Source organism: Mobula birostris, chromosome 21 (genome assembly GCF_030028105.1).
Source record: "Mobula birostris isolate sMobBir1 chromosome 21, sMobBir1.hap1, whole genome shotgun sequence".
Lineage (NCBI taxonomy): Eukaryota > Metazoa > Chordata > Chondrichthyes > Myliobatiformes > Myliobatidae > Mobula > Mobula birostris.
The window spans coordinates 53,877,386-53,902,184 of NC_092390.1; the positions used below are offsets into that span (position 1 = coordinate 53,877,386).

At 41.5% G+C, this 24,799-nt stretch overlaps 1 protein-coding gene across 3 annotated transcripts; it reads left to right on the forward strand.

Moving 5' to 3' along the window:
- The first annotated feature begins 77 nt into the window (after positions 1-77).
- nsmce4a (NSE4 homolog A, SMC5-SMC6 complex component) lies at positions 78-22,706 on the forward strand. Of its 3 annotated transcripts, XR_011882730.1 has the most exons (12): positions 78-333; positions 6,021-6,101; positions 6,515-6,645; positions 9,360-9,505; positions 9,671-9,770; positions 12,916-13,006; positions 13,653-13,747; positions 15,001-15,049; positions 15,142-15,227; positions 15,438-15,511; positions 19,640-19,729; positions 20,600-22,706. XR_011882730.1 is itself a non-coding variant. In XM_072239507.1 (11 exons), the coding sequence occupies exons 1-10, from the start codon at positions 114-116 to the stop codon at positions 15,498-15,500; spliced, it is 1,062 nt and encodes a 353-aa protein (XP_072095608.1). In that variant the 5' UTR covers positions 78-113; the 3' UTR covers positions 15,501-15,511; positions 20,600-22,706. The 3 variants fall into 3 exon arrangements, 2 of the variants coding, with proteins under 2 accessions (XP_072095608.1, XP_072095607.1); XM_072239507.1 differs by lacking the exon at positions 19,640-19,729; XM_072239506.1 differs by lacking the exons at positions 19,640-19,729; positions 20,600-22,706 and adding an exon at positions 19,404-19,578.
- The last annotated feature ends 2,093 nt before the right edge of the window (positions 22,707-24,799 follow it).

A 24,799-nucleotide genomic window follows, 5' to 3' on the forward strand; every position in this document is an offset into this window, starting at 1 on the left:
TGAAAGGGCAAAGGGAAGAAGACTGGGGCTTTGCACCGATTTCCGGTGCACGTCCATGACATCAGCGCGTACTGTTGACATGTGACGTAAGCCGAACGGCGAAGCCCGCGCTGATGTCGGAGAGAAATCGGTCTCGTTCGCAGTCGGTTAGCACCTCCAACGGCACCGGAGGGCAGGCCCGCGGCCGGAGAAACTCGGTCGTCTCCGATTCCACCATGACGGAGGACGAGGATCTCGGCGAAGGTGGCATCCCGTACGGGGCCCGGGACGATGACCCGAACCGCCGGAGGATGCTGAGGCACCAGTACCGGGAGCTCATCAATAGTGTTCAGCGTGAGTGGGCGGCGTGCCTCGGGCTCTCCCTCAATACACTCTCCACCGCTCGTTGTCCCTTTTGACTCATCGTTAATAAACCCTCAGCCGGGGGGAGGGGGTGAGATGAAAATACCCACTTTTCACCCTGGCACACCCGTCAGGAACTTTAAACAAAAGCAAGAGTAACTTGTGCCACCTTTGTGCTGTGAATAACTCAAGAAAAAGTAATAAAACCAGTCTGAAATAATAAATAGACTTCTTCAAATGCTCAGGCATCATCTGTGGAATGAAAAGCTAGAATTCATGATCTGTTCTGCTCTCCAGAAATCAATTTACTGACTATTAACTTTGAGTTGTCAACTTAGAGAGGGATTCTGAACATGGGCGCCATGTAATGGTACTTACAAGCTATATTTCTAAGAACAACTGCTAGAAGTAGAATCAGGCTTATGATTTGTATGGTGTGGACCTTTTGTGACAGCAATGCAGTGTAAAGTCATAAAATTACTATAAAGTACAAAAAAAGAACAATGGGGTAGTTCTGGATTGTACAGAAATATAATGGTGGAGGGGAAGAAGTTGAATGTGGGTGTTCTGGCTCCTCTACCTCCTCCCTGACGGTAGTTATGGGACGGGGGCATGTCCCAAATGGCAAGGGTCACTGGTGATGGATAATGCGTTATTGACTACCACTGCTTGATAACTTAATAATAGGGAGAATTGTGCCCATTATGGAGCTGGCTGAATCTACAACCCCCTTCAGCCTTTTGTGAACCCATGCATTGGAGCCTCCATACCAGCCTGTAATCGCAACCAGAACGAATGTTCTTCATTGTACAACTGTAGAAAATTTTAAGCGTCTTTGTTGACATAATAAATCTTCTTAAACTCCTAATGAAGTAAAGCTGCTGGCATCCCATTTTCTTAATGGCATCAATATGTTGGACCCAGTACAGATTCTCCAATATGTGTTCTCTTGACTTCCCCTTCTTGAAGTCCACAGTCAGTTCCTTGGTCTTGCTGACATAATCAGAGGCTCTTGTTGTGACCCTACTCAATGAGCTGATCTCTCTCACTCCTGGACACTTTCATGCTGCCACTTGAGATTTTACCAACAGCAGTGCTGGTGTCTGTGATTTAATAAATTTCATTTGAGCTGTACTTTGCCATAAGGCCATGAATGTAGAGAGAGTAGAGCAGTGGACAAAACATGAATCCTTGTGTTGGAAGTCAGTGAGGAGGAGATGTTATCATTTCCGTACTGACCATGGTTTCTCGAGGAGGAAGTGGAAGATGCATTTGTTCTGGATTGAGGATCTTCATGTTTAATACTGAAGGAAAGATGATATTTAACATTGAACTGCAACTGATAACCAGCAGCCTGATGTATTAGGATTTTATTCTCTAGAGCACAAGAGAATGAGGGGAGATCTTATAGAGGTAAACAAAATTACGAGCGGAATAGATAGGGTGAAGGCATGGAGGGTTTTCCCCTCAGGTTGAGTGAGACCAGAACGTTGGTTTAAGCTGAAATTTAAGAGGACCACTTTTATTCAGAGGGTAGTACATGTGTGGATCGAGCTCCCAGTGAAAGTGGTAAGTGGGGGTTCAGACATAATATTTAGGAGAAGCTTGGATAGGTACATGGATGTGAGAGGTAAAGTGAGCTATGGTCAGGATGTAGGTACGTGAGCTTAGGCAGAAATCTAGGCTGACGTGGAGTAGATGGGTCAAAGTCATGCTTTAATGCCTAAGATTCTGTTTTGTTGTTGTCTAGGTACTTCAAAACAGAGCCAGTGAGATTGCCTCTGCCATAGAGCTGTTGTGACAGTAAGCAAATTACAGTAAATAGTGACTTGCCTTTTAAAGCAGTTGAGCTGGAAGCTGAACTTCACTGGAAGATATCCATCCTGGTCTTCTGTAAAAATCTTTATCCGCTCAGGGGATCTCCCATCCACTGCTACCAACCTTATAGTTCCCACACCCCGCACTTCCTGTTTCTACCTCCTACCCAAGATCCACAAAACTGCCTGTCCTGGCCGACCTATTGTCTCAGCTTGCTCCTGCCCCACCGAACTCATTTCTGCATACCTCGACACTGTTTTATCACCCCTTGTTCAATCCCTTCCGACCTATGTTAGTGACACTTCTCACGCTCTTAAACTTTTCGATGATTTTAAGTTCCCTGGCTCTCACCGCTTTATTTTCACCATGGATGTCCAGTCCTTATATACTTCCATCCCCCATCAGGAAGGTCTCAAAGCTCTACGCTTCTTTTTGGATTCCAGACCTAATCAGTTCCCCTCTACCACCACTCTGCTCTGTCTAGCGGAATTAGTCCTTACTCTTAATAATTTCTCCTTTGGCTCCTCCCACTTTCTCCAAACTAAAGGTGTAGCTATGGGCACCCGTATGGGTCCTAGCTATGCCTGCCTTTTTGTTGGGTTTGTGGAACAATCTATGTTCCGTGCCTATTCTGGTATCTGTCCCCCACTTTTCCTTCGCTACATGGACGACTGCATTGGCGCTGCTTCCTGCACGCATGCAGAACTCGTTGACTTTATTAACTTTGCCTCCAACTTTCACCCTGCCCTCAAGTTTACCTGGTCCATTTCCGACACCTCCCTCCCCTTTCTAGATCTTTCTGTCTCTGTCTCTGGAGACAGCTTATCCACTGATGTCTACTATAAGCCTACTGACTCTCACAGCTATCTGGACTATTCCTCTTCTCACCCTGTCTCTTGCAAAAACACCATCCCCTTCTCGCAATTCCTCCGTCTCCGCCGCATCTGCTCTCAGGATGAGGCTTTTCATTCTAGGACGAGGGAGGTGTCTTCATTTTTTAAAGAAGGGGCTTCCCTTCCTCCACTATCAACTCTGCTCTTAAACGCATCTCCCCCATTTCACGTACCTCTGCTCTCACTCCATCCTCCCGCCACCCCACTAGGAATAGGGTTCCCCTGGTCCTCACCTACCACCCCACCAGCCTCCGGGTCCAACATATTATTCTCCGTAACTTCCGCCACCTCCAACGGGATCCCACCACTAAGCACATCTTTCCCTCCCACCCCCCCTCTGCATTCCACAGGAATCGCTCCCTACACAACTCCCTTGTCCATTCGTCCCCCCCCATCCCTCCCCGCTGATCTCCCTCCTGGCACTTATCCGTGTAAACGGAACAAGTGCTACACATGCCCTTACACTTCCTCCCTTACCACCATTCAGGGCCCCAAACAGTCCTTCCAGGTGAGGCAACACTTCACCTGTGAGTCGACTGGGGTGATATACTGCGTCCGGTGCTCCCGATGTGGCCTTTTATATATTGGCGAGACCCGGCGCAGACTGGGAGACCGCTTTGCTGAACATCTACGCTCTGTCTGCCAGAGAAAGCAGGATCTCCCAGTGGCCACACATTTTAATTCCACATCCCATTCCCATTCTGACATGTCTATCCACGGCCTCCTCTACTGTAAAGATGAAGCCACACTCAGGTTGGAGGAACAACACCTTATATTCCGTCTGGGTAGCCTCCAACCTGATGGCATGAACATCGACTTCTCTAACTTCTGCTAGGTCCCACTTCCCCCTCGTACCCCATCTGTTACTTATTTTTATGCACACATTCTTTCTCTCACTCTCCTTTTTCTCCCTCTGTCCCTCTGAATATACCTCTTGCCCATCCTCTGGGTCCCCCCCCCCCCTTGTCTTTCTTCCCGGACCTCCTGTCCCATGATCCTCTCGTATCCCCTTTTGCCAATCACCTGTCCAGCTCTTGGCTCCATCCCTCCCCCTCCTGCCTTCTCCTAACATTTTGGATCTCCCCCTCCCCCTCCAACTTTCAAATCCCTTACTCACTCTTCCTTCAGTTAGTCCTGATGAAGGGTCTCGGCCTGAAACGTCGACTGCACCTCTTCCTACAGATGCTGCCTGGCCTGCTGCGTTCACCAGCAACTTTGATGTGTGTTGCTTGAATTTCCAGCATCTGCAGAATTCCTGTTGCTTCTGTAAAAATATTAATTTTTGTATGAGCTAAGAATTCTACCTTTATTTTATTACCCTCCTAGAGACTTTTTTTTACATTTACAGTCCATCAAGGGACTAATGTTAAGTGACAAAATAGGCTGATATTCTTCTAGTACTCGTGGAGTTCTTGTGGATTTGTGCGACTTTGCATTATATCATGTTTGCTGTTGTGTGCTGGGGCAGCAGACACCAACAGAATCAACAAACTCATTCGTAAGGCCAGTGATGTTGTGGAGATGGAACTGGACTCTCCGACTGTGGTGTCTGAAAAGAGGATGCTGTCCAAGTTGCATGCCATCTTGGACAATGTCTCCCATTCACTACATAATGTACTGGTTGGGCACAGGAGTACATTCAGCCAGGGACTCATTCCACCGAGATGCAACACAGAGCGTCATAGGAGGTCATTCCTGCCTGTGGCCATCAAACTTTACAACTCCTCCCTTGGAGGGTCAGACACCCTGAGCCAATAGGCTGGACCTGGACTTATTTCCTGGCATAATTTACATATTACTATTTAACTGTTTATGGTTTTATTACTATTTAATTATTTATGGTGCAACTGTAACGAAAACCAATTGCCCCCTGTGATCAATAAAGTATGACTATATAATGTCCATTTTGTGTTTGGGCCAAAAACAGAAAATGTTAGAAGTACACAGCAGGCCATGCAACATCTGTGAAAAGATGCTAATAATTTAGATGGGACCTTTTCTAAGAACTGTGCTGAATTCTTCTGGTATTTTGTGTTTCTTTTTCTGATTTCCATCATCTGCATGTAGCCCCCCGGTAAGCCTCAGGCTCGCTCAGCTCGCTTTCATCTAAGGGGAGCAGCCTTCGGCCCCGCCAAACGGGGTAATCAAGTTTGTGTGGATGCTGCGTGATGTACCCCACCTCGCCAAATAACAGACAATACACCATGTGCGATTAAATAATTACACTTTATAGATCTTACTGGAACTGTGTAATTAATAGAGATAAAATATAAAAGGAAAATAAAAGCTGCCAAACTTATCAAAGTTCAACCACTTCATGCACAACAGTTGGAGCTCAATTAACAGAGTGTTCTGTCCACCATTCAATCCCCTCCGACCCCCTGGACCCACCTCCTGGGACCAACCACGTGCTGGGCACTTTCTCCTGCAACAATAAGGAGTGCCATTGGCTCATCTATTGCATTTGGTGTTCTTGATGCGCCCTCCTCAACATTGGTGAGACTAATCATAGAATAGACAACCATTTTTGTGCAGGGGTTCCCAAACTTTTTTATGCCATGGACCAATATCATTAAGCCAGGTTGGGAACCCGTGATTTTATGGAACACCAGTGTTTTGTCCTCAGGGGCTACACTGATCTCCAGTTTGCATGCCATTTCAAATCATATTCTGATTTTCACACAGAACTGTCGCTCTTAGGTGAGGCCATTTATAAGTCCTGATGCAGGGTCACCATCTGAAATGTTACACTATAAATGCTGCTTGATCTGCTGTGTTTCTCCAGTACTTTGTTTTTTGCTGCAGACCTTAAAGTCTCATCCAGTGGCATAAGATTTTTTTTTATCAGATATTGAGCCATGACCTCATTGCCTCTTATTTATGTAACCTTCTAGAGTGTCATAATCACAAGTGTAACTGTAAATTTTTTTCGTAAAATGTTTCTTTTCTCTTCATTCAATGTTTCAGAGAATCGGGAGGACATGATCAGACCCAACAGTAATAAATTAACAGAAGCATTGGAGGAAGCTAATAAATTGTTTTCCAATGGTGAGTGCTATTTAACTTGACATTTATTGGAATGAAATAGTTCAGGAACAATAAAAGCCTGAAATTTTATTTTAATTCAACTCAACTCAAAGAATCAAAGTACATTTATTATCAAAGTATGTATACAGGATGCAACCCTTAGATTTGTTTTCCCTTAACTCAAGTAGCTACAGTAGCACTTGATAAGTTTTTGCTGTTATTACAGTTGTTAATAAAACTTTTAACTAAAAGTGGTTAGGTGATTTTAGCATTTGTTTATACGTTTTCTGCCACTGAATTCTCTTGATAGTCATTTGACATTTTCTTTTACTCCCTTAATGACATGGTGACATTTTTCAGTAGATGGATTGTATTGAAAGATTCAAAACTTCTTAAGAAAACTGAAATAATGCTTCACTGTGCACCTTTTTCAGTACGTCAGACCAGCGAGGCAGCCCTGGATGCTCAGTTTCTTGTACTTGCTACAAATCTGGGACAAGAGAAAGCTAATCAGCTGCACACAGACATGATGGTATTTGATCCATCTGTCTTTGCAGAGGAACTGGTAAGAATATTTCATTTCTTTTAAAATGTTTAAGGCACAAGGAATGATGCTGTGAAGTGGTTATATCCAGGTTATCAGATTGAAAAATTTGAAGTTTTCAAGTTCATTCCAAATTTAGAAGACGGAATTGTCTTCAGGTCTGCTTCATTTAATTTTGTGTAAGGCTGTGGAACAGCTTGCTCAGTAACTATGCAGTTGCAGGTTTCTGGTGTAATCTCTATACTGATAACCAAGAGAGCCATCCACTGAACATCTTTGCTATCAAATTGGTTCTGTAGAAGGTGCTGTGTGAAACAACATAAGGGATAAAGCTGCTGCTCCTCGAGTACTGACCCTGGCAGCTGCATCCTTAAGTGGAATAACCACTGGAGTCAAAGTCCTGTCTTTGCATCAGATAGCTCTGTTGTGTTGTCTGGCCGGGTATTTTCTCTTGTGTTGTCCAGTGCCACCACTGCAGTAGGTGTGATCAGAACACTTTCAGAATCTCGGATTAGGGCATCTGAGAGGGGCTATGATTCTTCTTCAGCAGCAGCATTGTATTCCACTGCAACTGCTCATGACACAACTCTTGATCCAGCACGGTTATTGAACTGGGTGGGGAAGACTGACAGAGCCCTGCATGTAAGTGCCAAAGAACAGGTTAAGCATTTTCAGCCAAAGGTGTTGCATTAATGATCCATCAAGGACTTCTAAGATCCACAATATTACAGGAATTGGTCTTCAGCAAGATCTAGCCAAGATCAAAAATAAAGGCACTGGACAATATCCCAAGATGAGCAGTCTTTAGTGAATCATTAAAGGCCTTCTATTGTGAGGTCAGAGGTTCAAAGTACATTTATTACCAAAGTACGTATATGTCACCGTATACAACCCTGAGATTCATTTTCTTGCGGGCATACACAGAAAATCCAAGAACCGTATTGCCATCAATGAAAAACTGCACCCAACACGATGGCAAAACAACGAATGTGCAAAAGAGGAAAATAAAATAATTAAGCAATAAATATCGAGGACTTTTCATCTCATGCCTTGAAAGTGAGTCCAAAAGTTGTGGAAACAATTCAGAGATGAGCAAGTGAAATTGAATGAAGTTATCTCACTGGTTCAAGGGCCTGATGGTTGAGGGGGTAATAACCTGGTAGTATGAGGCGTGAAAGTATTATGTTTGCATTGTTTGAATGCCATCCTTCAGGCCTCAGCAAAAGAAGTAGTACATGCATGACTTATCGAACTTTTTGGCATAAGTTGATATATGGCGTATACCATTATGCCGACATGCCATGTATTAAGATCTCCACTGAGAAACAAGGGTTCCCAACCTGGCATCCACAGACCCCTCAGTTAATGGTAGGGGTCCATAGAATAAAAAAGGTTGGGAGCCCTGAATGAAAAATGGGATCTAACTAACTTTAACATTATATTGCTTTAATTCTACGGAGTCGCACACCAGCAAAAAAAAGATAGTAGGTTCCCAGAAATGGAAGGGTTTCTGGTCATCTTGACCTGAAACTTAACTAGACTAGCCAGATCAAACAATGTTCGCACAATTAACAGGTTAGAGACTAAATATCCTACTGTAAGAGATTTGTTTTCTAATTCCTTAAAGCCTTTCAATTTCTTACTAGGCACAAATCAGAAGTGTAAAAAAAAAGTCTTCTTCCTGGATGGCTGTTCCTTCAACACTCAAGAAGATTAGTGCCATCCAGCGCACAGCAGCAGGCTTGACTCGACTCATCACCGTAAACATTCACTAGTAATATCCACCTGGCTTCACTTATCCCTTTGAGCTAGTCCTCCTTCCCCTACCCCCAGCTTGTTATTCTGGCATCTTACCCCTTCCTTTCCCGTCCTGGTGAAGGGTCTCAGCCTGAAACATTGATTGTTTATCCATTTCCATATATGCTGCTTGACCTGCTAGGTTCCTTCAGCATTTTGTGTGTTTTGCTCTGGATTTCCAGCATCTGCAGAATCTCTTGTGTTTAAACATTCATTAGCACTGCTCAAGCATACTATGATTGCAGGGTATACCACCTACAATGTCAAAAGTGGATACTTTTCTAAGCTACTGCAGCAGAACTTTCAAAAATTGTCATCTATTGCACGAACAGTGGTGACCTGCAGCCATGTGGAAATGCCATTGCTTTTTGATTCCCTCTAAATCTGTGGTATCCTAATTAGTGAAATAGATTACTGTTCCTTCATTGTATTTGGATGTACATCCCAGAACTCCCTTTCCTGTAAGACTTTGACCAAAACGAATGCAACAGTTGATGATATGGTTCTCCGCTATTTTCTCAAGCCTTGGTCACTAAATGCATGCCTTTGCAACAAACCTCTCAAGCCATGAATTGATACATTTTGAAAAGGATTCCAACAGATAAGATAGTGATTGTACTGAAAGTGTTGCTTTATAATTAAATCTCCTTGACATTTACCTTATAAAGGTTAGAATATACAGTTATGCCATAGGAGTATTTTGGCAAGAATATATACATTATTTAAATTGAAAAGAGATGTCAGCTGAGTTGTTGTCATATCTATCTCTAGATTATTGTCTGTGGGAATGCACATGTTTTAGATTGTGTTTCCTAGCTAGCATTTCTTCTAAGTATGAAATAAAAGTTTGTGTATAAATCTTAATCTGCCAAATTTTATGAGTTTATCATTGTCAAGAATGACTGTTAGTTTGTTGCTTTCTAATTATTTCTGTGCAGTTGACATTCATGGGTTTGAGACGGCTGGAAACTGAAGGGAGTGATGATGATGATGAATCTGCAGGGTGGCTTCCAAAGGATGCCTGGACTAGACTAGGAAATGAAGCTGTAAAGTATTTTAAAAGAGCTCCAGCCTTTCATTATATGTAAGTTAAATATTTTTCCCCAGTTATCTGTCACAATAGGTTTTCTTTCAGCACCTGACTTGGGTGTTTCATTAACTGTAAAGCGCTTTGAAAAATTGAGATGGTGTAAGTAATTTTAGTTTTTTTTTTAATTACAAAGTTTACCATGGTTCTGTTATGGTGCAGGCTGGGATCTTACAAAAGTGAACCTCCAGTTCCACGACAGAAAATTGAGAGGCAGAAGAGAGTTCCAACAAAGGAAGAACGCAGAATAATGCCAACACAGGTTTGTTTGATAGCAACTAAGAATTGTGTATTTCATTATTTCAAGCACAAGTTTTGTCTGCTTCTGCACCAAAATAACTTATACTGCTCTTGCAGTGCATTGCGTGTAAAGGTAGGCAGGAAGTTAAACACCTTCTCAAAAATCATCTGAGATAGAAGCTTTCTTCAGGATTTTTAATGAGAAAACTTTTTGAAATTGCAGAAAGTTAAGTAAAACATGTATTAGATTCGATATAGATTGGTTGAAATCTGAATTAGCCTGTGCGGGAAGGGATGTAAAAAAAAGCTTACCAACAGGAAGTGATGTTTGTACAAAACAAACAGCGCCTCTCGAGGCAGAACATAACTTGAGTTTCCTGTTGATGTGCACAGAATTGCGGAGTGCTTTGTGGTGTAATCAGATTTATATACAGTGATTATCTGTTGTCTGGATTTTGAGATAACATGATGGTGTTCATTTAGCTAATATTTCCAAACTTCCTGTCATTTTCCTCAATATAAACTAAAAATTAACTTGTATAGAAACTTAAAGCTACACACACAAAATGCTGGAGCAACTCAGCAGGTCTGGCAGCATCTATGGAAATTAATAAGCAGTCGATGCTTCAGGTCGACACCCTTCTTCAGGACTGTAAAGGAAGAAAAAAAGTCCCAGAATAAAAAATTGGTGGGGGGGGGGGCGAAGGAGGATAGTTAGATGTTGATGGGTGAAGCCAGGTGAGTAGGAAAGATAGAGGGCTGGAGAGGAAGGAATCTGATAGGAAAGGAGAGTGGATCAGAGGCAACGGGGAAGGAAGAGGGGTCCCAGGGGTTGGTAATAGGTAGTCGCAAAGAGATGAAGTTAGAGTACGGAATAGAAGAAGCGGAGAGGGGGTGGGAATTTTTTTTTACTTGAAAGAGAAATCAATATTCATGCCATCAGTTTGGAGGCTACCCAGAAGGAATATAAGGTGTTGCTCCTCCACCCTGAAGGTGGCCTTATATTGGCATAAGAGGAGGCGATGGACCGACATCGGAGCAGGAATGGGAATTGGAATTAAAATGTTTGGCCACTGGGAAGTCCCGCTTGTGGCATATGGAGTGGAGGTGCTCAACAAAGCATGTCCCCAGTTTATGATGAGTCTCTCCAATTAGAGGAGGCCACATCAGGAACACCAGATTCAATAGACAACTCTAGCAGATTTGCAGGTGAAATGTTGCTTCACCTGGAAGGATTGTTGGGGCCTGAATGGGTGTGAAGGAGGGGATGAATAGGCAGGTGTAGCACTTAGGCCATTTGCAGGGGTAAATGCCGGGAGGGTGATTGGACAAGGGAATCACGAAGGGAGTGGTCCCTGCAGAAGGCGGGGGGGGGGGTGTGGTTAGGTAGAGATATGTTTAGTGCTAGGATCCCTTTGGAGATGGTGCAAGTTGTGGAAGATGATGTGTTGGATGAGGAGGCTGATGGGGTGGTAGATGAGGACAAGAGGAACTCTTAAGGTGGTTGAAGGATGAGGTCAGTGCAGATGTTTGGAAAGTGGAGGAGATGTGGGTGAGGGCAGCATCATTGGTGGAGGAAGGGGAATCCCGTTCTTTTGAGGAGGACATTTCTGATGTCCCAGAATGGAAAGCTGCACCCTGGGAACAGATGCGGCGGAGCCAAAGGAACTGAAAAAGCAGGAATAGTATTTGTGAGTGTTGCTTTGATCCCAGCATCTGCAGATTATTTTGTGTTTAGGAATAGTATTTTTACAGGAAGCAGGGTGGGAAACTGTATGGTCAGAATAACGGTGGGAATTGGTAGGTTTATAAAAGATGTCGGTTGACAGTTTGTCTCCAGAGATGGAGATGGAGATTGAGAAAGGGAAGGGAGGTGTCAGAAAGGGACCAAGAGAATTTCAGCACAGGGTGGAAGTTAGAGGCAAAGATGATGAAATTGACGAGCTCAGCCTGGGTGCATGAAGCAGTGTCAATGCAGTTGTCAATGTAGCAGAGGAAGAGTTTGGGAACATTACCAGAGAGGCTTGGAACGTGGACTGCTCTATGTAACCAACAAAGAGGCAGGCATAGCTGGAGCCCTGCAGATGCCCATGGCTACTCCTTGAGTCTAGAGGGTGAGTTGTTGAGGGTGAGGATCAGTTCTGCCAGATGGTGGAGGGTGGTGATGGAAGGGAACCAGTTGGTTCTGTTATTGAGAAAGATTTGGAGGGCTTTATGGCCTTCTTGATGGGGGATAGAAGTGTATAGAGATTGGACATGGTGAAATTGAAGTGGTCAGGGCCAGAGGATTGAAAGTTACAGAGGAAATCAAGAGCATGACAAGTATCGAGATGTAGGTGGGTAGGTACTGAACCAAGGGGAATAGAATGGAGTTGAGGTATGAGGACATAAGTTCAGTGGGGCAGGAGAGGCAGAAACAATATGCTTACCCAGACATAGGTCCTGACGAAGGGTCTCGGCCTGAAACATCGACTGCACCTCTTCCTACAGATGCTGCCTGGCCTGCTGCGTTCACCAGCAACTTTGATGTGTGTTGCTTGAATTTCCAGCATCTGCAGAATTCCTGTTGTTTGCTTACTCAGACAGTCAGGTTTGTGGATCTTGAGTAGGAGGTAGAAGCAAGTAGTGCAGGTAAGGGTTCTATCAGTTTGTGGCAGTGGATGGGAGTTTTCCAGAGTTGATGAGGTCGGTGGTTATGTTGGAGTCAGTTTTCTGATGATCTGGAGTGGGTTTCTATTCAAAGGGTGGGTATGGTGAGGTGTTTGAGAGTTGCCGCCGAGCAAGGTAGAAGTTGGTCTGCATAGAAACTTGCCTAGGTAATGGTAATGCATTATGTAAGCAATACATAGTCCATGATTTTGATACTTCAGCATGAAAATTAATTAGGAGCTCCTGATTTCCAGTACCTGCAGTTTCTCTTGTATGTCCATGAAAATTAATTACATTTGACTCTGGATGCGAAAAGAAAGCAGAAATTTAACAATGCCTATCAAATAAACATGGGTGAGTGTAGTGCTATTTATAAAGAAAATAATTAAAATGAGAAGTAAAACTCTAGTTCTGCAGTTTGGATGGCTGCGTTTAATTAGTCTTTTTTAGGTTACAAATAATCAGTTAATTTTGAGCAACTTTGTTCTATAAATTGCTATTTTGTTTTGTATATGAAGTTGAAAAAAATGGACGAATCTCACCAAGAGGCAACTGAAAAGGAAGTGGAGAGGATATTGGGATTATTGCAAGAGTACTTCAAATCTGACCGTAAGTATAGTACACACAGCATGCTAACTGTTACAATTATGAACATGATCTCTCCAATTGAAAACTCAGTGTACTGAAATAATCTATTTTGTGATGTGCCATCTATTACAGTAATTTCTGATAATTGCACGGATCTATTTGAGCAATATACCACCACTAAAACAACAATTGTGAATCAACATTGCAACAAACCACTAAATTATAAGAACTTTAAAAAATGCCTGGTCTTACCTATTTTTATAAGGAAGACCTGTGGCTAAAGTCATCATTATGTTGCTTTCAGCCTCTCTTGAGTATTAAATATATTCTGACTTAATACTCGTGCATCATATGTTTCTCGCACTTTTATTTCTAAATTATCAGCATGGTCTATTGATTAGTGTTCTCAACCTTTGAGTCTAAAAGTTTAAGATTTGAATTTAAAAATGTTTAAGTTTAAGGTCAGGTTGACACAGCAACAATATACAGAGCAAATGTTACAGTAATGAAGCTGCCTTTCTTTTAAACTGAAATGTTAAGCTAAGGCCCTGTCTAGTAACTGTAACAAATATTTGGAAGAAAAGCAGAACATTTTCCTAGATGAATGTTTACTCGTGACATTTGTATTTTTGATAATGTCATTGAAAATATTGATTTGTCTTTTCAGCTGAAACACCAATCAATTTCTTTGACTTTGTAATTGATCCACATTCTTATGCACGTACTGTGGAGAATATATTCCATGTCTCCTTCATTGTCAGAGTAAGTGTTGCGTTAAGTAATTGGTTTAAAGGGCAGCTGTTGGCATTGGCATATATTTCAACAAGGATATATATGTAAGAGTATTGTCTTTTCATCTTGAGCAGCTGCTGGCATCAATGTACATTTTTACAAGGATGTATATGTAAAAGTGTTGTCTTTACATCTTTCTCTTTGTGTACGAGGGGTGATTGATAAGTTTGTGGCCTAAGGTAGAAGGAGTCAATTTTAGAAAACCTAGCACATTTATTTTTCAACATAGCCCCCTCCTACATTTACACACTTAGTCCAGCGGTCGTGGAGCATACGGTTCTTGGACCTCCAGCAGGGGTGATTGATAAGTTTGTGGCCTAAGGTAGAAGGAGATGAGTTATTAACTTCAAACTTTCTGCATAATCACTCAAAGAGTTGACCTGAATGTGCATGGGACTGTTTTCCTTAGAGTGGAAGAGATTAGGGGCTGACCTTATAAAGGGGGATAATGTGGATGGTAATCTTTTTTTCCCATTTTTCTGAATGGCTTGGACATATTCCTAAGATGATACCTGAGAAGAGATTGAGCAGACAGGCCCTGTACTCTTTTGAGATTAGAAGAATAAGCGATGATCTCTGTAAAATATAAATTATTACAAGGCTAGATGTAGAGTTGTTGCCTTCCCTGATTGGGGTGTCCAGAAACTCACCAGAGGGGAGTGAATGTTTAGTGTTGGCGATTGTACAATAATTCTCTATGGAGATCAGTTGCAGAATACATTCACAATGGATTTTGGGGGAATTAATGGATTATAGGGAAAGTGTAAGAAAGTGGTAATGAAATTGTGCTGAATGTTGGAGGAGCCCAAGAGACCTATTCCTGCTTCTAATGCATTCATGCAATTCCTGTCAGTGGCCTTTGGAAGAGGTTGGTATTTTACATCTGTCTCTCCCTAAATATGCACTCCTGCATGAGTGAAAAGCCAAAGTTTCTTGTCTAGAAACTGGTGACGTGTCTACCTTTTTTTAAAAAAAAAGTCTGGAAAAGGTTACCACTCTGCTTTTTTGATGGGACTTCTGGTTGATTTTAAATCTCACTTTCAGCCTCTCCCATCTGTAGTTCAGTGGTCTTTATATAACTATTAGATCTGATCTGAATACCTATTACAGTTGCAATTTTTGTGTGAAGCACTTTTCCAAAGCTTGTCACCTTCATGATTGAAACTGGATTTGACTAAATTTTTAACTACTGTTTAAAGATATTGCTTGTTTTTTTTTTAAAGGATGGTTTTGCTGCCATTGGGCTTGATCAAGACAAACTACCAATTATTGGTAAGTTGCTGTATTATGGTAAATCGGGAAAAAAAGATTAAAATGTATTGGTATATTCCCAAGAAAATTATTATTTTTGTTTTATTTTTAAGAACCAGTAAATGAAAGTATGGATAATGACAGGCCACAACAACAAAGACAACAGATGGTTATTTCGTTGAGCCAACAAGATTGGAGGGTAGGTATAGTAAATAAAAGCTAACTTATTTTCTTGATGAAATTCAAGATTGTCTTCTATTTCATCATTTGGCTTAGGTGCTAGTTTCATCAAAATTAGATTAATAGACACTCCTAATATTAGTCTTATGTAGAACATTAACCATAATCACTGTGTGTTAAAGAATCTTAACTAAATTATATCTTAACAAGTACATTTTTTGTGTTACAGGAAATAATTGATACATTTGAAATAGCAGATGCCATGATACCACCAGCCACCCAAGGAGATTGATGAATCTTGATGTATGTAGTCTTTTGAAATCTTCACATTTTAAAAATATGTACTTCAGTCTATTTGTAAAAATTTATCATCTTTGTGAATATTAAATTGCATGGACCAATTCCTCGGTATGATGGATTGTATCCTGGGAATATTTGAGTACAAGGCAGAACAATAAATGCACTAATTTTGTATATACATTTAATATATAATGAATATACAAAAATTACACTTACTGTTGTGCATCCTGCAACCCGCATGGGTTGTAGGGGCACTGTACAGATGAGCGCTGCACCAGTTGTCTCCATCTCTCACGGTCGTGGGTGAGTGCGGCAAAGTTCTCTCTGGTCCACTCTGCAAAGTTGTCAGCCTATTTCTTCCTCTATCTGCCCCTTTTTCTTTCCCCCTGCACCATTCACTGAAGAGTGGCCTTTGAGAGTCTACTTGATCTTGTTATGTGGTCATACCATGTCAGTTTCCTCCTCTTTACCGTGGACAGTAGATCTGATAGTGTCTCGTGCTGGGTGATGGTTTTTCGTATTTCATTGTTTGAGACATGGCCAGTATAGGAGATGTTGAGGAGCCTTCTGAAGCATCTCATTTCTACTGCCTGGATTTACTTTTGCAGTTCTGCTGTCGCATGATTCACTTGCGTATTAAGAAGATGGAGAGCACAGATGCATGCAGGAATTTCAACTTGGATCTGAGAGCGACATTATTGTCTCTCCAGATTGGTTTTAGTTTGGCCAGCACTACTGTTGTTTGGGCTGTCCTTGCAAGGACTTCAGGCCTTGATCCTTCTTGGTTAATAATGGCACCAAGATACTTGGACCATTTGCCAGTTTCTAGTTTATGTCCACTGACTATGATTTTATCGTGATTGGCTCCTCAGTGTTTCTCATCAGTTTCATTTTCTCTGCGCTGTTCTCCATGCCATATCTGGTAGTTGTGTCATCCAGACGGTTCACAATGAAGGCCAATTCATCCTCACTTTTTCCCAGCTCATCAATGTCATCGGCAATCCCGAGGTTGGTTATGATCTGTCTTCCGATGCTGACTGCGCCGATATGGTCTTCCAGGACATCTGTCATTATTTGTTCCAGAAAAATGTTGAACATTGTGGGTGAAAGGAGGCCGCCTTGTCAGACTCCAACTGATGTGTAGAACCATTCTCCAACTGTGCCTTGAACAAGGACTGCACTGCTCACTTTAGTGTAGAGCTGCTTGATAGTTTGGATCAGCTTCTGGCTCACATTGTATCTCATCATTGTGGCCCAAAGTGCATCATGCCACATCCTATCAAATGCCTTTTTGAAGTCTATGAACACGTGGAAAATGTCCTGTTGATGTTGGCTATATTTCTCGCACAATACTCGGGAGTTTCGCACTCGCCGGAAAAACAGCAGCAAGACAACACTGGAGGACAGTGTCTTCAAGTGCAGTCGCTGCAGTCGAGACTGTCACTCCTGTGTGGGCCTCTACAGCCACAACAGATGCCGCTCTACCAACACAGACTGAAGCAAGACTTTCCAGGCGTAGATCCATGGTCTCACGAGACTAACGGATGCCATCACCACTCGGAGTTTGAAATTTAATAAAATTAGACTAATATAGTGTCAACCTCCGAGTACACTGCATTAGTCTAAATTTTATCAAATTAAGTACAAAAGCACAATTTCAAGTTTAGTCAGTAAGAATGTTAAGAATATTCATAAACAGAATTTGACTGAGGTTCAAGGAGGTATAGGGCGGCACGGTAGCGTAGTAGCTAGTGTAATGCATTACAGCGCCAGTGATTGGAAGATTGAAACCAGGTGAGGTAGTGCAAGAAAATACAATAGCAATGTTTGAGACATTTGGACAGTTGCACAGAGAGGCAGAAAATAGAGGATGTCAACTATGTGCAGGCAGATGGATTTATTTTAATTTGGTCATGGTGAGTGCAGACGTAGTGGGCTGAAGGGCCTTTTTCTGTGCTGTACTATTATACGTACATGGAGGAAAGAAGATATCTTCAGAATTGTCAAACTGAAGGCAGTTAGGGAGCAAAGTAGCAGAAAACTTCCTTTTCTGGGCGGGGGGGAGTGTCCTCCATTTTAAAACTGAGGTAGTTATTGCAGCTAGTTAAGAGTCAATGCAACTTGGTAAGTAAATGAGTGATTGTTGAAAGGGATTTATGAGGATTGGGCATGAAGAGTAGTTTTGGTTGTGGAGTGAAGAACAAGGGAGACTGGTGAGGAGTTTGTTGGAATTGTCAGGTCTGGATGTGGCACTAAGCATTTAGGCTGCAAATGAGCTATGCAGGGACAGGAATATTAAAGCAGAGGCATAAAAGGATCATGTGTGGTACCATAAAACAACTAAGTTGCAAATGGTCTTGTTTAGCCGTGGGCAATTTCTCTGGTTTCCTCTAGACAATGAAGTGAGTGACCAGGAAATGTAGTTTGCTGCAGGGACAAAGACACTGGCAAGACTTGCAAATATTTCATCAGAGAAAATTTCCGCACACCCAGAAGTGGATGAAACCTGATGATTTCAAGAAAGGGTTGGGAGAGGTACTGTTAGGTAAATATGGCTCCTGTCATTTTGCTAGTTGCAGAAAATTATATCAAGAAAAATGAACAATTTAAAAAGGTTTTGCAGCAAAGGAGCATAAATTCTTCAATGGTCCTGACTAGTTGCATTGGACACAAACTGAGCCTGGTGGTGTTTTGTAGCCTAGGCAGATCTGTTGGTGAATAACCAAGCAGATTATTCCTCTGCCACAATTCGTCTATATTTCTGAAACCTAAAGAAGTGGAGATAACTGCTGTAATGGTGAGTGTCCAAAATAGTGATTTTAATTTGGAACTGGAGTGTCAAAGGTGTGTATGGGTGCTTGATTGAGTAGATTAGCAGTTTGTAAATGGATGCTAAAGCTAAGTTGCAAGTGAATTGGGGGAGTTCAGACAAGAAAAAATAATGTTAGGGCACAGGCGTGTGGGGAAATGTAGCTGTAAGAAAACAATTGAAGAAAATGACTGAACACTAAATTTAATGGAAGGAGCAAGACTACAGGGTGACTATGCCAATGGACGCGCAATGAAAACAAGTGGGGAATTGTAAGGTTAAAGGAAGATCAGAAGGCAGTGGATTCTAGGAAGAGAATGTGTTTGAGTATGAGCAGCCACTTGGTATGTAAGCTGAGTATTGGAGGCCAATTCTCTGGATTCCTTCAAAAAAGAGTTAGATAGAGCTGTTAAAGGTAGTGGAGTGAAGGGATATGGGGAGAAGGCAGGAAAAGGATACTGATTGTGGATCATCAGCCATGATCACAGTGAATGGTGGTGTTGGCTCGAAGGGCCGAATGCACCTATTGTCTTGTCAGAGTATCATCAAGAACCTTCCCACAGTAGGTGATTAGGCAAAAGAGAATGAGAATTTTATAAGTTGAAGGGCTGAAACTAATTGACAACCAAGAAGAGTAAAGTGCCAAAGGAATAGGGAAATAGCCAAAACTGTCTTGATGTCAGAAACCACATTATCATCAAAGCTGTCTTAGAGCAGGGGTTCCCAACGTGGGGTCCACAGACCCCTCAGTTAATGGTAGGGGTTCACGGCATAAAAAAGGTTGCAAATTCCTGCCTTAGAGTATGCCAAATAGTGGCAGATATAGCCCAAAGGGGAAGCCTTGTACAGGGAGTCTGTGCTGTCATTCTTCTGAGCTTGTATCTGCATGTTAAGATTTCTTGTGCTCTATTTAAAATACGACATTTATATTTTGTCTCTGTTTTTTGTTTACATTTATTAAAACACATCCTGCAAGCTTGCAGGCTCCAGCAGAAGTTTCCAAGCTCCATTTTGATATCAAGACCGTTCAGCTTTTTAAGTGCCATTTGCTTTTCTTTAGATAACTCTAACCTTTAATTTTTACAGGTGCCTTATACCCCACAGCTAATAGAAGATGGGAGTTTTGCATAAATGAAGATTATTTTGTATAATTGTAATTTGAAATTTATACAATGTGATAAAAATTCATTGTATTTTTATTCTTTATCATGTTTTCAGTTTTTACATTTTCAGAAATAAATGGTTAATTTATTAATTCAAATTCTTCGTGTAAGATTTTATTGCTTGTCAACACCATTATGATTGGTGAATCCCCAATTTAGGTACTTGGAGCCTCCATTGATCAGATGCTTCGTATTCTGCAATAAACATATTGGCACCTGAGTTCAAAAAGACTTTCCAACATCTACAAGGTACAGAAAACAGGATGCTACAATTTAGTGCACGAAGCTCTGAGGAGGCAAGGGGAAGCATTAATGTTTTAGGGTGAGACTGGCATCAGGCTGAGAGAGAAGAGGAATAATTGCCATTGTATATAGCAGTACAAGGTGAGAGGATGGTAGGTGATGGGTGGAATGAGATAGGGAAAGGATGATGGGCTGATGGAACCAAGTAGGGGAGCAGAAGGGAAAAGTGAACAAAAAAGAACTAGGTAGACAGGTCAGTGTGTGGGTTACCTGAAATTGAAAAAGTCAGTGTTTATGCCATTTGGTTCAAAGCTTCCCAAACAGAGTGTGGGATGTTATTCTTCTATTTTGTTTAGCCTCTAACAAAAAAGATTGAGGATGGATGGTTTGGTGTGGGATGAGAAGCCAAGTTAAAATGATGTGCAACTGGAAGTTCAAGATGGCCGTCACAGACAGAGCAGGATGATTTTGTGATCCCTGATAGCTGACAGGAATGGGGGAAAATGTTGGTTGTACCAGTGGATACGATGGAAGATGAAGAACTGTGGACTAGTTTAAGTTTGAAGTGGCCAAAGAAGAAGATGAGGGTGGGGGGAAAAGGGAACAAGGATACTGACTTGGTGATAGCAAAATGCTAGATATAGAAGGGGATACAAAGAGAGATCAATCCCATCATAGTGAGATGGTAGAACTTCAAAGTGGATGTGCAAAAATTTTGTGGTGCAGCAGTAGTTCTTTGGTAAATGGAATATTCTCCACTCCTGGGGGTTTAGTTTTGATAAGATATAAAAATTTCAATTTCATCTAGGATGAAGCACCCTCCTATTAAACATTTTCTCCACCATTCTGAACATTAATTTTCTATTACTGTTGTAGCATGAACAAAGTCACCAGAGAGGCACTGAAGCCAGTGGATACCGAAATGTTTTATTCAGCAAAGTGAGACACTCTTGGAGGAAGAGGCCTGTTTGACCCAATATTACATGACATTTTATATGTTAAAGATCAAAGAACAATTCTAGTTAGAATGCATCTACAATGCTTCCTCTTCTGTTCTGCAGCCAATTAAATGTCACATTCTTCTTTCACTTGAGTAGTTACTTAAAATTGAGATTTGTGATCATCTAGAAAGTTGCTCATTCAGCAATCACTGCCCTGCTCCAAGAGTGGGTTCTTCTGGAGGTGTTCCAGACTAGCAGGCAACCACTTCTTCAGTCAGGTTTGTTATGCAATAAACCTGAAAAAGAGAAAAAAGATTTTGAGCAACTAAAGGCTGCAGATAAGTCATAAGCTTTTATTTTTGCATTTCTTGACCATAGTTCTGTAGTATGATTTTGTAATCATGTTAAAGCTTTCTTCCTGTTCTTTCAATAATAATCTTGAATTGGTCACCAATCAGCACAAGCTTTCACTATTAATGCACTTCTAACATACCAGTATTTCAAAACAATTTTTTTCTTGCAGTCAATAAAGATATTATACCTCATCTTTCATACTAACAATCCTATTCTCAATTCTCATCAATATGAATTTTTGCTGTATTTTCCAGGTCTTCATAATGTATTAATTAGTTCATTATGATAACATCCCCATGCACATATCCTGACAATCTTTCATATACTTCAGATTGCTACCAGAAAATACTAATACCGTTCTTGTGTCTACCTGTATGTCCCATTTTTAAATGTAGTCTCAAGATAATATGTGGAAATTTATCAACTTGTTTTGCTTCTGACTTCTGAAGCTCTGCTTGTTTTAACAAAGCTGTATTTTGTAGCTAATGTATAGATTTATTAAACCATGGTTAATATAAAAATATCACATTCTATATTAGATTTTTCTAAATAGACTAGGACTTCTTTTCTGCACCAGATCCCCGTAGCCCTCTCCTAATCCTGTAATTCCTTACCCAACAGCTCAGAAGTACTTTCACTAGAAAAACTGCAGCAATTTAAGAAGGCCATTGACAGCAATCTTTTCACGGGCAATTTATGGAAGCTTTGATAGTGATGACCAATCCCAAAAAGTAAAAACAAATACTTTTCTGGGGTTCAAATCCTTTCCAAATCTGGTACAAAAATAACCAAATGAGTAAGTTTGAATGACTTTGTAACTGATGAAAGGTGGAATAGAATTCCACAGCGCCTCTACTTTGTAGAAGCTTAAGATTAGGTGTGTCATAAAATCATAGACATAGGAGTAGCATTAGGTGACTTGGCCCAGAGTCTGCTCTGCCATTCCATCTAAAACTTTAAACTTCTATGGGTGTATGGTGGAGAGTATATTGACTGGTTGCATTGCAGACTGGTATGGAAATACTAATACCCTTGAACGGAAAAGCAGTGGATACAGCCCGGTCTATCATTGGTAAAGCCCATCCATCATCAAAGACCCCCACCATCCAGGCCATGCTCTCTTCTCAGTGCTGCCATCAAGAAGTTGGTACAGGAGCTTCAGGTCCCACACCACCCAGTTTAAGTATAGTTATTACCACTCAACCATTGGGCTCTTGAACTGGGTGGGGGGAAAGGGAGGAGATAATTTCACTTGTCCCATCACAGAACTATTCTCACCACTTATGGACTCACTTTCAAGGACTCTTCATCTCATTCTCGATATTTATTACTTATTTTATTTTATTTTTCTTTGATTTTGCATTTGCAGTTTGTGTTTTGAGCACTGATTGTTTGTCCTTTTGGTCTTTTGATACTATCGTGTTTCTTGTATTTAATATGAATGCATGCAAGAAAATGAATCACGGGATTGTATATGGGGACATATATGTACTTTAATAATGAACTTTTTAATTTTAGAGCTTGAATGCTCATTTTGGGGTCGCAACTTAATGCAATGACAACTGGCATACTGCTTCTGTGTTAAAGTAAACCAAGAGATCTTGAAGTATTCGTTTATCCCACAGGGACAGTCATTTGGAAGCCAGAATACTTGATTGTTAATGTTGAATAAACACCATGAAAAGAAAGCCCTTCCGACTAGCCATTCTTAATGAATACCAGCCAATGTAGTCTCAAGTGATTCTATCCTGGTTCAGAATCAGGTTTATTATTTTTATTTGATGTAAATTTTGTTTTGTGGCAGTAGTACAGTGTAAAAGATATAAACGTTATTATAAATTACAAAATATATAAATAATGCAAACACAAAGGAATAACTAAGTAGTGTACATGGACCATTCATAAAACTTATAGCAAAGAGGAAGCCGTTCCTAAATCACTGAGTGTGGATCTTCAGGGTCCAGCACTTTCTCCCCATTGGTAGTACTGAGGGCATGTCCTGGATAGTGAGAATCCTTAGTAATGGGTGCTGTCTTGCCGAGAATTAGACTTGAAGATGCCCTCGGTGTTGGAGAGGGTCACGCCTGTGGTAGTGCTGGCTGAGCCTACAACCCTTTGCATTGGAGCCACCATACCAGGCTGTGATACAACCAGTCAGAATGCTCACCATCGTACATCTTTAGAAACTTCCAATTAAGTAGAGCTGCTGGGGTACCTTCTTTGTGATTGCATCAATGTGTTGCACCCAGGACAGATCCTCCAAGATGTTGACTTCCAGGAACTTGAAGCTGCTCACCCTTTCCACCAATGACCCCTCAATGATAACTGGTGTGCTCTCCTGACTTCCCTTTCCTCAAGTTCACACAATCAGTTCCCTGATCTTGCTGATGTTGAGCGCGAGATTGCTTTTGCAACACCACTCAACTAATCTATATGGCTCCTTGTCACCATTTGAGAGTTTACCAACGAGAATAGTGTAATCTGCAAATTTATAGATGACTTTTAAGTTGTGCTTAGCCACAGTCATGAACATAGAGTAGAGCAATGGGCTTAGCACACATCCTGGATGTGTGCCTCTGTTGACTATCAACAAGGAGATGTAATTACCAATCCATACTGACTGTGGTCTCTGATATGGAAGTTGAGGATTCAGTTTCATACTGAGGTACAGAGGCCCAGGATTTGAAGCTTGGTGATTAATACTGAGGGGATGATGGTGTTGAATGCTGGGCTGAAATCGATAAACAGCACCCTGATGTATGTTTTGCCGTAGTCTAGTTGCTCCAAAGCAGAGTGGAGAGCCAGTGAGATTGCCTCCACTGTAGACCTGTTCTGGCAGTAGGCAAATTTAGTGGATCCAGGTCCTTGCTCAGTCAGGAGTTATTTCTAGCCGTAACCAACCTCTCAAAGCACTTTATCACAGATGTATGTGCTGCCAGGCGATAGTTACTGAGATGGCTCACCCTGCTCTTCTCGTACACCAGTGTGATTGCTGCCCTTTTAAAGCAGGTGGGAATATCAACCCACAGACTAAATTTGCCAGTGAAGATCCAGACTTCAAATTTTAATTTGAAAGTGAAGGATGCCTATGTTTTAATACAGAGTGGCAATTGCTCAACCACCACCTTGGCAGATCTAAAGGCAAGAATATCCAAGACAATTGGAGGCAAGACTGTTATATGGATTTATCACACAAACTGGTGGGTGCACATGCTGTTGTCCACACTGCTTCTCCCTCATGTTCCCCTATTCCTTTTCACCTCAAACCATTTATAAACTACCCTTTCTTTTTGTCACTAGCTGTTGAACATTTCCTGTTCCCCAGGGGATGTTGACATCCTTAATGTTGCCTTCCACCACCTGGGCTGCTCTTGAGTCATTCTTTTCCCTTGCTGTGGCTGCCACCCACCCATGCCCTTCACTTTCTAAAGGATTATTCATATGCCTTGTGACTTTCCTTCTAGACCACTGTCAACTGACACCCCTCACTCCTCAAAGTTGTAAGAGACTGGCACCCTTGGTTCTTTGAGGGTCAACACTCCAAACACAGCCTTCTCCAGTTGTGCCTGTCAAGGACAGTGGCCTTGTGGGGCATTCCAAATCTTCAGTAAGCTCCTAAATAAATATTGCTTGCTGTCAGTAAGTTATGGTCCAGTGCTGTACTGAGACAGGATGATGAATACTGCAGCTAGATTATGCAAGAAAAATAATGGACTATCTAAGGAGGACCTTTTTTGCTAAATTGTTATTCCATATCATGTTATTTTTTCATGGAAGAACA